General features: G+C 40.8%; 2 protein-coding genes across 2 annotated transcripts in view; one reads left to right on the top strand and one right to left on the bottom strand.

The window, feature by feature from the left end:
* LOC308386574 (U2 snRNP-associated SURP motif-containing protein) overlaps positions 1 to 3,427 on the top strand; it is a 9,360-nt gene extending 5,933 nt beyond the window's left edge. Inside the window, exons 15-25 of the mRNA XM_080866208.1 lie at positions 53 to 215; positions 324 to 403; positions 499 to 586; positions 684 to 812; positions 935 to 1,124; positions 1,388 to 1,468; positions 1,545 to 1,608; positions 1,693 to 1,837; positions 2,035 to 2,145; positions 2,816 to 2,988; positions 3,071 to 3,427. Coding sequence (XP_080722334.1) covers positions 53 to 215; positions 324 to 403; positions 499 to 586; positions 684 to 812; positions 935 to 1,124; positions 1,388 to 1,468; positions 1,545 to 1,608; positions 1,693 to 1,837; positions 2,035 to 2,145; positions 2,816 to 2,988; positions 3,071 to 3,185 — 1,339 coding nt within the window. The 3' untranslated portion in view covers positions 3,186 to 3,427. The remainder of the gene's footprint in view (positions 1 to 52; positions 216 to 323; positions 404 to 498; positions 587 to 683; positions 813 to 934; positions 1,125 to 1,387; positions 1,469 to 1,544; positions 1,609 to 1,692; positions 1,838 to 2,034; positions 2,146 to 2,815; positions 2,989 to 3,070) is intronic.
* Positions 3,428 to 3,501: 74 nt separating this feature from the next.
* Positions 3,502 to 16,066, bottom strand: wdr44 (WD repeat domain 44). Its single transcript, XM_080866207.1, has 20 exons — positions 15,538 to 16,066; positions 14,721 to 14,754; positions 13,188 to 13,265; positions 12,446 to 13,046; positions 12,059 to 12,207; positions 11,861 to 11,956; positions 11,612 to 11,748; positions 11,224 to 11,307; positions 11,006 to 11,112; positions 10,393 to 10,544; positions 10,152 to 10,290; positions 6,559 to 6,623; positions 6,357 to 6,473; positions 6,148 to 6,270; positions 5,853 to 6,044; positions 5,623 to 5,724; positions 5,033 to 5,148; positions 4,762 to 4,889; positions 4,545 to 4,679; positions 3,502 to 4,451 (listed from the first exon to the last, which is right to left on the bottom strand). The coding sequence occupies exons 1-20, from the start codon at positions 15,612 to 15,614 to the stop codon at positions 4,363 to 4,365; spliced, it is 2,721 nt and encodes a 906-aa protein (XP_080722333.1). The 5' UTR covers positions 15,615 to 16,066; the 3' UTR covers positions 3,502 to 4,362.
* Between the last annotated feature and the right edge of the window lie 576 nt (positions 16,067 to 16,642).

Here is a 16,642-nt window from a genome sequence, read left to right as displayed (position 1 = left end):
TCTAACTTCAGTTAAACTGAACGAACATGACTCTTCTGTAAACATCTTTCAGGCACAGACAGAGGCTGGAGATGTTGCTTAAGGAGCTCGCTGCTGGGAGAGAAGACATTGCCAATGCCATGATGTTCTGTCTTGACCGAGCGGACGCAGCAGAGGAAGTAGTGGGACATGTCTCCGATTCCTTCTCCTCGCTCCAGACGTCCCTTCAGAAGAAGGCAGTTTGCTTCCATATATCTTTATATAAAACACGTGTTACACAGAAGCTCTGTAAAGCTACAATAACCAGGTCATATTGAACTTTTCTGTCCACTTCAATCTCACAGATCGCCAGATTGTACCTTGTGTCAGACATCTTGCACAATTCATGTGCCAAAGTAGCCGGTGCCTCGTATTACCGGAAATAGTAAGAGACTTTCCCTAAGTTTGGCCTGAGCACTCTGATCGCATTTTATTTCAGCTTTGTCTGACCATCTTAAAGTTTTCCCCTCATCTTTCCAGTTTTGAAGCAAAGCTGCCACAGATCTTTGGAGATCTTAACGCAGCGCACAAAAACATACAAGCCAGGCTGCAGGCTGAGCTGTTTAAGGTAATCATGGAATCCGCTTGCTTTTCGCACAAGGACATTTACTAAAAATAGGACAACAAAACATTTTCATGTGCATATTATCTCTTTCTCTCCACAGCAAAAGGTCATGAGTTGTTTTCGAGCTTGGGAGGACTGGGCCATTTACCCACAGCCTTATCTAATCCACCTTCAGAATATCTTTCTCGGCTTTGCCAAAGCAGGGGAGGAGCTAGCAGAGATGGCAGAGGTTAGCTGAATTACTCCCCTTATTACTGCCTGTTGGTGATGCCATTTCAACAATATAGGCTCCCCTTCTTGTTGAAAAGTAAATGAACCTCGACATAAATGCATTTCCATGTCTCTTCGTAGGAAGTATCCTGTGATATTGACGGTGCACCAATGGACAGCACACCTATAGATGGCATACCTTTGGACAGAGCTCCTGTGGATGACTTGGATGGCTGCCCTATGGGCTGGGACCCTCTGGATGGAGTCCCTGTTGATGACATAGACGGTGTTCCCTTAGGGGTCACCGCTGATGACATTGATGGGATGCCTTGTGAGTCCACAGCATATTAATAGTGTTCTTTTTTTTTTTTTTTTTTTTTTTTTAAAACCAAAAAAGTCAATAATCCACCCAGCTCATACATCAAAACACTGACGTCCTGAGTAACGAGTGTGCATCTCGATCTCAGCAGGAACAGATTTGTGCTGTATTTCTCAGTCATTAAAGAGCAAAGTCACTGTTATCACGATCTAACTGGAAGCCTTTCAAGGATGACCTGTCCTCGTCCTAACCTTGTGGCTGTTTTATCTCCCCAGTGGATGAAGGCAGTGTTCCTGTCTCAAGTGTGCCTTTATCTAAGTGGGAGAAGACTACTGATACTGGGGTGTTTTCTCAAGGTAAGACTTGTCAGGATGTTACTGTATCATCAATCTGCCCAGATCATCGTGCTTATTGTTCTCTTATCTCTCATAGCAAAGACTGAATCTAAGTGGGACACTGTGGTGGAGCGAGACAGCGGCGATGAAGCAAACGTGAGGTAAGGCCCGAGTGTCTCGCCTCCTGTGTACATTTATTTAAAAAAAAGAGACTGCAGTCAAATGGATCTCATGCCTGTCAACAGTGGCAACTCGCAAGAGGAAGACTCGGAGAGTGACAGCAGTGCCGATTCCTCCAGTCTATCAAACTATGACAGTGCGGTTTTTCAAAGCTCGCTCAGAAGTTTTCAGATGTCTGAGAGCAAAAGGAAAAGGCTGAGAGAGCTAGAGGCAAGTGAAAAGTTGTTCAAAAGCATCTTTGTATGAGTTAGATTTGCTGAAAACTGTGTACCTTTAGTTCTTATTTTAAAAAAAAAACAAAAAAAAACATGCCTGATGGTGAGTACCACCATCAGGCATGTTGGACAATAAGTCAGATTGTAGTTGGTAAATGTTCAGAACTGATTTGCTTTCTCACTATAACACAGGTAAAGGTTATGAAGATCCAAGATGAGCTGGAGTCTGGCAAAAGGCAGAGGAAGTCTGGAATGAGCTTACAGCAACAAGTGGAGCACTACAGAAACAAACTGCTACAAAAGGTGGGTTGATGAGCCACTTGAATTAGTATAGCTTTAAAATTACATTGCACTGTGTTTTACCTGTGGAGGAATAAAAGGTGCTCAGATTTTCTCCCCAAGAGCCCCACTTTAAGCAAAATACAAGTCACTCATGTATAATAGAAGCACATCCTCTAATAATGAACAGTGTAGTGGGAAAAAAAAAGAAACAAAATTAGTTCAAATTGGTCAGTACAGTTAAAATAATGATTTAGTGGCAGAGTTGTAAATGTTTGTCAATATTGCACCATCTACTGGTAAGGAACTGTAGCTGCAGTTTATTTTAACCTAGGTGCTGTTGGTTCTTGTTTGTGCACAATTTGCTTTGTGTGGCACGGTTCATATTCACTACTAGAAATGTTGCTCTGTTGGGTATGTTATGTGTGGAGATCTCAAGAGGGGGGGAAAAAAAACTAGCAGAATTTGCTGGACTTGTGTTCTAATGTAGCAGCTTCATTGCATTTAAATAATTCTGCATTTTATTGCTTTTGCCCATGGACCAAAAAAGATGACAAAGAGGTTTAAAAAAAAAAAAAAAAATTACTTTCCTTGTTATAGAACCTGCTAGAAAGAAACTCCCATTAAACCTGACTGAGCTGATTAGGGAATTGGATAACTACAAATTAACAGGGATGTTTTTACTGCCCTGTAGGAGTTTGAAAAAGATGAAGAGAAGAATGAGAGATCAACATCAAAATCCAAGGAGAGGTCCAAGGACGACAGGAGGAGCAAAGAAAGGAGCAGAAAAAATGACGATGGGGATAGAAGACGTAGTAATGACCCTGGACACCAGGCCCGAAAATCAAGGAGCATCTCTCCTTTAAAGTAAGTCAACTGATGCTTTTGCAGTAGCATCCATCCTGAGTGTTATCTTTAAAGTCAGTATTTTATCTTCTGTTTTGTTCAGGTCTCCCAAACGGTCCAAACGTTCCCGATCACCATCTCCGGACCACAAGGCAGGCAAATCCAGGTCACGGTCACCCCGTGGCTCACACAAGAAAGCAAAGAAGAGCAAACATTGACTCAGCTCTGCAGTGCGTGCTCCTGTCCACAAAGTAACACAGTGCACTTCTGCAGCGCTCTTTCAAACAGACCAACCCGTCTGCTCTGTCATAACTAAAACACTCCATGCAAGATTCAGTACACTTTTATATGATGAAGAATGAACACTGTAATTATATTTATTTTTGTTTTAATGTTTGGTTTAAAACAAACAAGTCGCTGTAAAGTTCGGACACTAAATAAATCACCTTTGGTGATGGAAGCGTGTGTGTGTGTAAGATGATTCGTGAGAAAAAGCATCAAAATGTTAAGTTAATGACTTGTCGACAAGCACTCTTTTAGTTTGTGTGGATTTTTATTGAGGAAAGTAATAGAGCATTTGTTTACAAAAGCATTAAGTATGCAATGTTACACAGTAAATTTACACAACTGTTTTATAGAATGAAATGTGCTTTCATTGAACAAAGAAATGTATCAAAAGTACTTGACCCAATACTGGTTCTGAAACACAGATTTAAGATGCCCAGCCCCGATCATTAGTAGCCACACATCTCCTGCACTGAAATGTTTGTTATCTGCTGAAATATTTGATAAAGTGAGAGGAAAGCTTTAGAAGTGTAATTTAGAAAGCAATCTAGACTCTGTAGGCACGAATATTTTGTAAATGACATTACAGTCCAGCTTTAGACACCTTGAGACAAATGCGTCTTAACACAAGACATGAAAATCTGCCCAACATCAGGGCCTTGCTTCTCTAAATTTCTTCTGAAATGTGGTAGCCAAAGAAAGCATAAGGTGCCCCATACTGTTACAGGTAGTCTTCTAGCTATATTCAGCCCTGACCATACCGCCTGAAATGTACACGTGCGTATCTGAACATATTTAGTTTCTGTTCACGCTTCACATGTCCAGATCTTTCGTTCAGACCAAACTGTTCACAGTTGTCTGGTATCAAAGATTTAAAAACAAAAAGTGGTAAGGAACCTCACTTTGTCCATTTACAGTCTATTTATTCCACCTATTCCCTTTTATTTTAGGGTCCCTGTTTACCAAAAACCGCTACTACAGACAACTTTGTCTCAGTACCATTAGGTACTTAGTGACCTTACAAGGCTCTGAGACAAGTTGTCCTCAACCTTTAGGACTGATCACTGATAGACGGGCCTGAACCTGAAGAGCCAAGAGCCTCTAAAATGCTCAGTATTTTTTTACATTGATAAAAACCTTGATGGCTCCAGTGAAGTCAGCGGAGAGAAGAACTTCTGTGTGATCTGTCTTTAATGCTCCTGCAAAGAGAGAAAATTGCATTGCAAGTTTACGACACTGAACTGTGATGTTTTAAGAAATCTTGAGTCATATGCAAATTAAAGGGGGCATACCTGAGGGTATCGTTTCAGAGTCTGTGGAGTCCAGGCTCTTACACTCTGCTTCTGGCTTCTCTGCACCACTCTCCTGTGGGACAATAAGGCCTGGGTGGGGTGCGAAGATGGCTGACGTAACCACAGCGTTGTGTGCTGAAAGAGAAAAACTCTTTAGTGGCAGCCCCATGGCTGCTTACATTAAACGGTGTTTGCCACTTAGCATAACCACAGTTACCTTTAATCCCTTCCCAGAAGTCATTGCGGTCCCGCCGTACAGATGTGAATTTACTCAAGTCATGGTAAGTGCTCCAGATGTATATGTACTTGTCCTCTGAGCCGCTTACAATGAAGGAGTAGTCGTGACTACAGGAAAAAGGCCAAACAGGTTTACTGCAACATACTGTGTCAATACAACAACAACAACAACAACAGAAAGAGCTTTTGTCCATGCTTAAGGTTAGAAACTGACAAAAAACAAACAAACTAGAAGCAATGTACACCCTTACCTGAAGCTGGCCTTAATCTGGCTGCTACTGTTGACATAACCCTTGTACTTCATTGATAGAGACAAGTCCCTCAGGTCATAAAGGCGAATGCGGGAATCATTTGATGTCACCAAAATCTATGGGCAAAGGGTACAGTTCAACATTTGGCATTTCACAAGTCTTACAGACACGACTTGTTACACTGACGACTAGGGCTGCAGCTGTCGATTATTTTAGTAATCAAGTATTCCATTGATTAGTTCAATGAACCAGCGCCTATCAGCATTCTGAAGTTTGCCCTGGACTTCGACTCAAAATTTTGTGCTGTTAAAAACAAGACTTTAATTATTAACATCTACACCATCATAATGTTAACAGCAATTCAGCAAAACCCAACAGCTCCAGGTCAGTCCCTCAAAGTTTTACTGACCAATATCTTTAAATATTAAGATAATATTTTATTTCTCTTTATATATATTTTTTTATTCTCTTTAAATCTGAAAAATTAAGCTATGAAAGCCTTGAAATAAAGATGGTCTAGTAAACCGCAGTTTACCAAGCCCTTTTGACGACCCACCGCAGACGTATTTGTAGTGATGGCCAGCTGTTACCTTATTTTCTCCAGGCAGAGGTTCAATGCCAGTGATCTTGCGTCCCACTTTGTTCCTTCCTCTGGTGGACCGCACATGAATTTGCGTGTGGTATTTCAGACGCTAAAAACAAGGTGCAAACAGAAAAATGCATTTGCTTCATATTTGAATGGATGTGTTCATGAAAAAAAGTACTATAAAGAAATAATTAAACCATGTATTGGGCTGGATGAAGCAATGTATGTGTATACCTCTGTGTCATAGAAGATACATCGACCATCATAGGTGCCAATCACTGCATATTTCCCATTTTGGCAGAAGTTGGCAGCGGTGATGAGCCGGGTTTGGCCATCCACCTCATTCCACAAAGCCACCTTCTTATCTGGAATGTTCCAGAGCCGTAGTTTTCCATCTAGAGAGCCGCTTAAAAAGTACCTGTCATCCTGGGTAAGAAGAAAAAAAAAGTACTATGAATGGAGTCTGTGAGACAAAATAATAGATGTATGATTTGCGCTGAGAGCAGTAATGCAAGGTGACTTAACGTACCCTGGGATGGAAAGCAATGGCTGTGACAAAATCAATGTGCTGAAAGCAGCAGAGACACTCTCGCCTGGATATGTGCCATAACCTGACTGTTTTATCCATGGAAGAGGAGAGCAGGAAAAAGTTCTAGACAAAAATTTTTTTGGAAAAGATGAGACAAGAGAGAAGAAAATGTGTGGGGGTAGAAAAACTTAACAGGGTGCTTTAATCACCTTTGACCAGGATAAGTCCAACAGATCAGCCGTGTGACCCTTGTACTTGCAGAAAGGGACTTGACGGAAAGGGGCATTTCTATCTTCCGTGTCTGGGTCCTCTGGAATACAACTCGCCTACAATAAAAATGTCACTTAGGTACACATCTGGAACAAAAATGGCTTAAAAATGTCTGATTTTTGTGTTAGTGTCATCACTCACCCCAGTCTCAGTGTCAGATTTAGAAGAACATAAACTTTCCTGAGAAGGAGAAGGTGACACTCGACCTGGAGAAGAAAAAACAAAGGAAGGTTTCTCTAACAAGAACTTGAACATCTTCTGGAACAGTCTTGAGTCTTAATTTCTTTATATTTGGCTAGGAAAATGTTAAATAGGTGTAACAAACTATTTACTAAAGCATGTGTAAACATACATCAGATGCAGTATATAGGGCAAAAACAGAGTTGGCAGCTTGAGAAGCTTTCTGCTCATTTCTTTAAGTAGTCTTCAGGAATGGTTCTGCAGGCCTCTTGAAGGACATTCAAAGCTGACTGATAGTGTTTCACTCCGTTCTTCTATTCAGGTATGCCTTGTTACACTGACTGCCACATGTTCAGAAATATATGTCAAAATCTGATTTTTCTGCATTCAAAATTTCTTCATTTTTGATCTCCAGTAGCACTGGCCGCATCCTCGTTGTGCAACCCCTTTCCTGATCCCTTCCATTTATGCACTGACAACTTAAACCAGAAATGCCAAATTTGGATCCATCACTCCATGAGACCTGCTGTCACTGATTTTCAGCCCAGTTTCTGTGTAACTTGGCTTACCTCAGGCTTTTCTCCCTATTCTCCTTCCTTAAGAATGGCTTCTTGAAAGCCAACCTTTCATTGAGACCATTTCTGATGAGGCTTCAGTGATCAGGTGATGGACCAGCACAAGGTCCTGCATCTTTCAGGTCCTTTGCTTGACCTTTTCCTATGTCTTACTGGGGATTTATGCTTCAGTGGGAAATCTATGCCATAGCTACATTGTAACCACAAACCCCTCTGAAAGCCTAAGGTGTAACCTGACGTGCACCTCCCTAGAAATGTAGCTACATATCAGGTAAACACAGTCTGTTTAGAGTCCCTGTATGCATTTCCAGCTACCTTTTTGCCAGGGCTTTTGAATTTATCACTGAGAGAATACCAATCACCATGTCAGTATAATAAAAAAATAATCATAGCATCAATATACAGGGAGTGCAGAATTATTAGGCAAATGAGTATTTTGTCCACATCATCCTCTTCATGCATGTTGTCTTACTCCAAGCTGTATAGGCTCGAAAGCCTACTACCAATTAAGCATATTAGGTGATGTGCATCTCTGTAATGAGAAGGGGTGTGGTCTAATGACATCAACACCCTATATCAGGTGTGCATAATTATTAGGCAACGTCCTTTCCTTTGGCAAAATGGGTCAAAAGAAGGACTTGACGGGCTCAGAAAAGTCAAAAATAGTGAGATATCTTGCAGAGGGATGCAGCAGTCTCAAAATTGCAAAGCTTCTGAAGCGTGATCATCGAACAATCAAGCGTTTCATTCAAAATAGTCAACAGGGTCGCAAGAAGCGTGTGGAAAAACCAAGGCGCAAAATAACTGCCCATGAACTGAGAAAAGTCAAGCGTGCAGCTGCCAAGATGCCACTTGCCACCAGTTTGGTCATATTTCAGAGCTGCAACATCACTGGAGTGCCCAAAAGCACAAGGTGTGCAATACTCAGAGACATGGCCAAGGTAAGAAAGGCTGAAAGACGACCACCACTGAACAAGACACACAAGCTGAAACGTCAAGACTGGGCCAAGAAATATCTCAAGACTGGTTTTTCTAAGGTTTTATGGACTGATGAAATGAGAGTGAGTCTTGATGGGCCAGATGGATGGGCCCGTGGCTGGATTGGTAAAGGGCAGAGAGCTCCAGTCCGACTCAGACGCCAGCAAGGTGGAGTACTGGTTTGGGCTGGTATCATCAAAGATGAGCTTGTGGGGCCTTTTCGGGTTGAGGATGGAGTCAAGCTCAACTCCCAGTCCTACTGCCAGTTCCTGGAAGACACCTTCTTCAAGCAGTGGTACAGGAAGAAGTCTGCATCCTTCAAGAAAAACATGATTTTCATGCAGGACAATGCTCCATCACACGCGTCCAAGTACTCCACAGCGTGGCTGGCAAGAAAGGGTATAAAAGAAGAAAAACTAATGACATGGCCACCTTGTTCACCTGATCTGAACCCCATTGAGAACCTGTGGTCTAGGGCTGCACGATTTTGCATAAAATGAGAATCACGATTTTTTTGGCTTAGAATTGAGATCACGATTCTCTCACGATTTTCTTTTCCAGTATAAATATTTATTGCACTTATTAACTGCACATCAACTTCGTTGAAACTGAACATAAAAACAATAAACAAACATAAAAACAACAATTGTCTCATGTTTTGTTGTTGCCGCAAAATGTTGTACTGCTTGAAATTCCGTCTCCACTGTTGCTCGACACTTCGTGTATAGAGCAAGTAGTGCAACAATAGAAAAATAACACAGCACTGTGTAGCGTTTGTCTAGGGTGTTGATCATTTTCCTAAATCCCTCGTTTTGCACAGTGTTGATGGGAGCCATATCTTTGGTCAGGTGATAAGTAATAACCTCCGTAATTTCTTTGTGCCTGCGGGAGTTCGACGGGTATAGGGAAGCGCTGTATAAGATTCCCGTTATTGATGTTTGGGTGGTTGACCGGGACAGATTTTCTCCTGTCACTGACGTGCTCACCGTTGTTTTTTCCCCTGCTAATACCCTCACGTGGTATAAGGCTCCGCCCTTGTCATTTGTTGAGCAGGAAGAGTGAGCGCTTGTTTTCATGCAGATTACGTCCCGGATCAGATTGCGGTACAATCGTCGTCGTCTTTTTTTTTTTTTTTTTTTTTTTTAAATCGTTGTCATTTGGAAATGAGATCGCACATAAGTATGAATCGAGATCGCGATTTTCTAACGATTAATCGTGCAGCCCTACTGTGGTCCATCATCAAATGTGAGATTTACAAGGAGGGAAAACAGTACACCTCTCTGAACAGTGTCTGGGAGGCTGTGGTTGCTGCTGCACGCAATGTTGATGGTGAACAGATCAAAACACTGACAGAATCCATGGATGGCAGGCTTTTGAGTGTCCTTGCAAAGAAAGGTGGCTATATTGGTCGCTGATTTGTTTTTGTTTTGTTTTTGAATGTCAGAAATGTATATTTGTGAATGTGGAGATGTTATATTGGTTTCACTGGTAAAAATAAATAATTGAAATGGGTATATATTTGTTTTTTGTTAAATTGCCTAATAATTATGCACAGTAATAGTCACCTGCACACACAGATATCCCCCTAAAATAGCTAAAACTAAAAACAAACTAAAAACTACTTCCAAAAACATTCAGCTTTGATATTAATGAGTTTTTTGGGTTCATTGAGAACATGGTTGTTGTTGTTCAATAATAACATTATTCCTCAAAAATACAACTTGCCTAATAATTCTGCACTCCCTATAATAAACACTCACAAATGTCAGCAGATTCCTGGAGGGAGATTGCTGAAACTATCGGTTCCATACTATAAATTTAAAATCATTTCTTTGTTATGTTGCCTGTAATAGTTCAGAGAGCCTCAAGACGACTGTTAAAAAAAAAAAAAAAAAAGGCTCCTTCAAAGCAAAATGACAGGCAGCTGAATTCTTTTTCCCCCCAAATAATCAATTATCATACAAATGAAAAAGAAATCAAATATGTTGCTAATGCGCTTACCTTCAGTATTGTACTTTAATCTCATATTATTGAAGTAATCAAACGCTGTTTTCAGGACCCAAATGCGAACCACGTTATCTTGGCCCGCAGTTGCCAGCAGCCTCCCGCAGTGAGAAAACTTCATTGTCCAAACGGCCCCCTTAAAAAAAAAAAACCACAAGCAAACAAAGATCTCTTAATACAAGCATGTAGTAGCACACAGTGTGTCAGTGCATAAAATAACATGGTACAATAATCCCACCATGTGCTCTCCACTGAGGTCCTGCACAACCTTAATCTGGTCAAAGTCAAAGGGACCCTTGAAGCTATGCGCAGCCTTGAACTTGGCCTGCCTGGTGTAAGGCATACCCTCATCGTCGCTCGATGATGGATCATCCTGATCTGTATGGAAGACTGAGCGTAGGATAAACAAAAAGAAGAAGTGTATCAGGGTTATTTCACAAGCCTGTGTTGGCATTTGGGATATTCTTAAAGTCAGACCCATTATGCTCATTACCAGGTCCATATTTCTGCACTCTTGGACTCATAAGGGTTCTGTGATAATAGTCAGAGCTCTAATAGTGAACACGTACAACTGAGACAGAGTCAAAGACTATTTATTTTCTTGTGTTCAAGAAAACTGTATTTTTAATGCATTTTTTTCTTTATGGTGCTTAAAAAAAGCACACACTAAAAACGGTGTGTGCACACAACTTGTTATACCGACAACTAGGGTTGTAGTTGGACAGGACACTTTCTTGTAATGTTTAGTAAGTTATCCACAGGAACATGAATATAGGCTGTATGGTTTTTAAAAAAAAATACAACTGCCTCTGCACAACATCCTTTCACTTCCTTCTCTTTTTTTTTTTTACCTTCATCACGAACACTTTTCACTTTGTTGACTGCCTTCTCTCCGTACTCCTCAGCCAGATGCTTGGCCTTCTTCACCGACTTGCCGAGGAATTTTTTTAACTGGGTCCTGGTCAGAAATACCAACAAACCATTAATATACTTTAAATTAGATGATGTTGTGAAAGAGGGAAATACACTAAGTTTCAGCAAAAGGCAACCAAAAACCACTAGTCCTTACGTTCTCTGTTTTAGTTTTCCACCGTCTGTGTCTGTCATTGGAGTCTGAGTCTTCTCATCATCATCTGACTGTGCTGCATCATTCCTGCAAAGCCAAAAATATATCAGCGTCGTCTCGAAACTTTACCAGGTTCTTGTTTTAGATGATAAAGCTTAACCATGTTTTCCATGGGAAACTTATGTGAGCAATATCAGTGCAACCCATTGTAATCAACTTATTCCCTCAACAGGGAAAACCTTTTCTGAGAATCTGATCTGAAGGTCAAGTGTTTGGCTTCACCCTAATCTTTCCCTCATTGACTTGTTTAATAAGCTGTGATTTGAACAGTTTTAAATTGAATTTGACAACAGCAACACGAGCTAACCCACGTAAATAATGTTCTGCTTACGTGATGTACTCCTTGGTCCTCCTCATAATGTGCAGAGTGAGAGGGTTGATCCCAGCAGGAAGTTTCTCCTCCGCCTGAATTAGAGGAATTTCTTCCCCAGTGTCTAAATTCTTGATCATCACACTGGCCAAGATTTCCTGTTTTAAGATGCCCACAAGCATATTTTTGTTGCAATGACGACCGGTGCCAGGAATGTGTCGATTTTAGGTTGTGGCTTGGACTCAAGCACACACAAAAACTGACTCTTACTTCATCTGTCAGTTCTCTGCCAGAATTTGACCGAGGACGTTGAGGGCCTGGGGTCTGTCCTCCGCTCTGAGATGAGGTCTGTTCATCTTCATTTTCCTAAAAATAAATAATAAAAATAACAAATAAATAAAATAGAAATTACTGCACAATATTTAAATTCCTTTTTTAGCACCAAAAAGAGGTCTGAGCCTCACTCACCTGTGCCGTCACCACCTTGTCTCCACTGGTAGCACTGGCCAGATCCAAGGAATGCTGCAGCTCTTTGGTTAGACTCCTCACAGTGCTGCCAGGAGACAGGAGGCCTGATGGCTCCAGAGAATCACTGCAGACCACACTGACAGCAGACACTGGAAAAAAAATCACGCAACACAACAAAAAAAACTTTATAAGAAAAACCGTCTTCTTTTTCTGTCTGCTTTATGTTAGTGTGATTCATATGATGTGGCAGATAAGTACATAGACATACATAAAAGATAAAGACATTTTAACACTTGTTTAGTAAAAGGTAACAGTTTAAAATCCCACACTGGATTGATGCAACACATTTGACATTGAGACCCATTAAAATCACACTGTATTGCCTACCTTCCAGCCCACTTGGCCTAACACACTCCTGTGACTTCTTGGTAGGTAATTTCGGCCGAGATGGTGGCGGAGGTCTTGCAGGAGGACCCCCGCTTGGAGGGGGTGGGCGTGAGGGAGGAGGCTTCTTTGTGCTAGCTACAATGTCTGGCTCCACTGTGAACTGCTGAGGTTTTAAAGACCCAGAGGAGTCCGAGTCAGCTGGCCTGTCAGTCAAGGGAACCTGGTCTAAGATGTCAGCCGGTCTTGGCTCCTGACCACCTTCTGCAACCGCAACAGACAGGCTGGGCTGACTCTGTCCTATGGTGCTGGTGATGTCTGGAGGCTGAACATGTTCTTGTGAGCCAGCTGATGGCCCTGGGAGACCTGTGGGCTCGAGAGCAGGTATAGAGCACTCGCCGTTTGATACTATGCTATTCCGTTGTTCCTCTGGCCTCTCGACAAGCTGGGGTTCAACAGCTGGCACAGCCAGCTCCCCAGGGAGCCTGTCACCATTATTCTGCTCATTTGGCTCGGCTGCTACATCAACATGCAGCTGATCTAACAGCTGAGCCACCTCACCTACGTCTCCCTTTTGACTCTCTTCGATGATACTATCAATGATCTAAAAGAAGAGAAAACACAGTCGATTTAGCAATACAACATCTATTTTTTTACGTTATAGCTCATCTCTAAGAAAATGTGTTTCTCTTTGCACAGAACTTAAAACAAAACTCTAAACAAGGATGAGACTAGAGAAACATACCTGTAACGAATCATCTTGCTGAGTCTCAGAAGTGGCACAGCTCAAATCTTGCGCAACGTTTACTGAATTGTGCAAAAGCTGTTTCGAAAAAACAAACAAACATATAGACCATTTACCAACATGTACTTACAATACACACACACACAGGAGAAATATCAACAGTAACATGACAGCTAAATTACAGTTATTCAGGCGTATCCACACAAATGGAAACCTAGAGATGAATTGTTTATCTATCTTATGATATTCATCAACACAGTCTTGGAGGTTATGTTATGTAATAATTCTTTGTTTACCTTTATATTAATTCCTTGTGTAACTGCCAGCTTATGATATAACAAATGGCTTTTCTAGATTGAAAGTAATGTCTACATCTTGTTACCACTCAAAATGTGTATACCGCTCTCCTATTTTGGTCCCATTTCCTGCATGGAGTGAGGTCAGGCGATTGTTGTCTTTAACGTTTGCATCACCTTGCAATAGCATATATATTATTTTTGTTTTTCCTTGCAATTATTTGTGCATTTCATTGCAGTAACTTGTTTTCTCTGACAGCCTGCTTTGCATTCCTGATGATCCATTTGAAAAGTTCGGTTGTTTGTTGGCCCAGATCAGGTCTTCAGTGACAAATGTGTCATACTACCAACATACAGTAGCATTAAACTCTTATCCTGGACAGCTATCAGCATCATCTAACATGTAACTAACATCATAACAATGTTGGTTCAGAATCAAAATTGCAAATGACACACACACACAAAACCACTGTGAATAATCAATGTTGCACCACTAAAACTTGTCACAGCCATAACTGTAAAAAACAAGTCTTGACAGCAACGATCTCTAACCCAACTCTGCAGTCATAAGTACATATACAGCTGAGGGTGTCCTGACTCTCACTGCTGTCACAACCAGCAGCAGTCTAGAATACCACATGACACCACATCATAAAACAGTAAAGCCTTTTACGATGAGTCAGATGAAATGCAAACTTTTTTTGCGAGGTCATGCAAAAAAAACAAACAACAAAAAAAAAAAAACATGCAAAGTAATGCAAATTTCACTGAGAGTTAACATAAAGGTAGTTGTCAAAAAAACATTACATCGCCATGAGCTTGGAGGGGACCTTGTACAATTAGTACACAAAGGTGTTTAGGAACGGTATTGCTCATAGCCGTTTACACACGATCACCAAGGTACAGGTAAAAATCTGCACCTTTCATAGGGATAAACATGGATAAAGCAAGATTAATAAACATAACTGGAAAATGCATAGATCTCTATGTTTTTTGTTTTTTTTACTGTAGTCACCCCTTCCCAAAGGTCATTCAGAGACAGGAAAACTATAGACAAGCTACAAACTAATAGTGTTTTATGTGTGTGTCCGTGCGCATATATATATGAATTTGAAAAATCAAAAAGTCACTATTTTGTTGCCATATTACTTTGAACTATAGAGTAATCATTCCAAGAGCAACTCAGCACAACCCGTGACACCTTGTTTCAACAGTGCCTAGATTTAAATAAACATACCTGAGGTGAAGGAATGACGAACTTTGCGGGAGACCTAAGAAACACAAAACACGTGGTTTAAAACTGATATAGGCTAAACTTATAAAGCAGAGAAAAAAACCCAAATACAACACAAAAATCTAACTTTTTATAATTTTACCTGTCACCTAAGCAGTTGAGACAATGAATTAAATAACTTTTACCCCATATATAACTTTTGATCAGAAGAAATAATAGAAGCAACAGAGCACACACTTTAAACATTTACAGAGTGGTTCAGTAACCGCTTGCTTTTAAACAGACACAAAATGCACCTTTAAAAGTTACATTACATTATTAATCTCTAATCGAGCTGTCATACAGCGGATCATACAAAAATACAGTTTTGTAAGCTACTGCTACCTTCAGTCGGGTTTTTTTTTTTATTCCAACAAGCTATGTTTTGGATGAAAACTGTAAATTTGCATTGTGGTTTCAGCTTTGATAAGAAACCTGTTCCTTCAGTCCAAATCCTACTGTCATCATGTGACTTGTGAGTGTTTTGAGGGTTAGACTCTCCTGTACCTGCACTGAATAGCTGGTGAACATAAGCACTGTATGACAGCATATAATTAATATTCGGCATCTAAATACAAAACAGACTGGGTCGTATTTTGCACACGGCACATGACCTGGCTTTGAAGCAGCTTGAGTTCATGCTTTTCATGAAAGAATGGCCATTTTGCAAATCTAACGTTAGCTGTCAATACTACGCTAGCTAGATATATATGAGACAAGAAAAAAACAAGCAATTTAACACCGTTTTCAAAAGTAATATTGGCAAAACGTCTTTTCTTACACTTGTGGAGACGGAGTAAAATTGGGGTCCTCTGGAGCATCATAGAATTCCTCCGTGTCACTTGTATCTGACGCCATGCTAACGTCAATGTAGTTCGCTAGCTAGCCTAGTTTCCAGGCAGCTGTGTATAAGCCTAACCTGCCAATGACTGAAAGGTATTACATATGCGCTTGTAACGTCCTCTATGTTAACACTGATATTCCATTGCCCGAGCCCGGGAGTCGTCAAATAACAACTTTCCGGTCCAACATTACGCTGCAGCTAACAAATGTAATCCTGTCGAACGACTAAGCAGCACTTAATGCTAACTAACCCTGACCCTCTTTTAGATCTATCTTGCACAAAGCACAGTATCGACCGAAAAAAACGCCACAAGCGAGTTTTTTGTTATGCTTTTTCACAACATTACACACTTGATAAGCTGTCAAGCTAACAGAACCAGAGAACCGCGTCATAAACAAACCAGCTACACAAAAAAATACATCCTAACGAAGCAAGGGAGGGGCACAGGCGCCCTCTTGTTTCTTCTTCTTTTTCAATGGCGGTTGGAGAACAGCTTTTACGGCTAATACTGCCACCTTCTGGACTGGAATCTGAATGGAACAACTTGGTTGCTAAATCCTTTTTTTCAATCTTTTAACTCTCACTCATTTTACTTCACTAATATGAGTGCCGTTTTATAAAATTACTGTATACATTACAATACTCACTGAACAACCAAGAGAATAACAGCCACTGATCAGGTGGAGTAGAGTGTATTAGTTGGTCTAGCAGCAAGGTGTAGTTTTTGGTTCCTAAATAATCCACTCAGGATGATATGATCATGATTAGAGCAACAGTTTGTTTAACCCATATTTGAGAAATTATTATTATTATTAGTGTATCTGGCAGATGACTCTCTGACAGACATTTTTGAATTATAGAGGCAGGTAGCATTTGGTCTGAGAGATTTCTTATATCTGTCCTTGTGGCAGTGGAGCCGAAACAGTCTGTTGGAAAAGGTGATCCGCTGCCTGTCAGTGGTGCAGAGGGGGACAGGATTATCCATGGAGTTTAAAGTTTGCTCACTGACACCACATCTTCACCACAGTTTCAAAAGTGACCA

This window comes from Rhamphochromis sp. 'chilingali' (assembly GCF_963969265.1).
Source record: "Rhamphochromis sp. 'chilingali' genome assembly, chromosome: 19".
NCBI classification, from domain to species: domain Eukaryota; kingdom Metazoa; phylum Chordata; class Actinopteri; order Cichliformes; family Cichlidae; genus Rhamphochromis; species Rhamphochromis sp. 'chilingali'.
The sequence above is the reverse complement of the archived record's forward strand: the minus strand, read 5'-3'. Positions and strand labels throughout refer to the sequence as shown.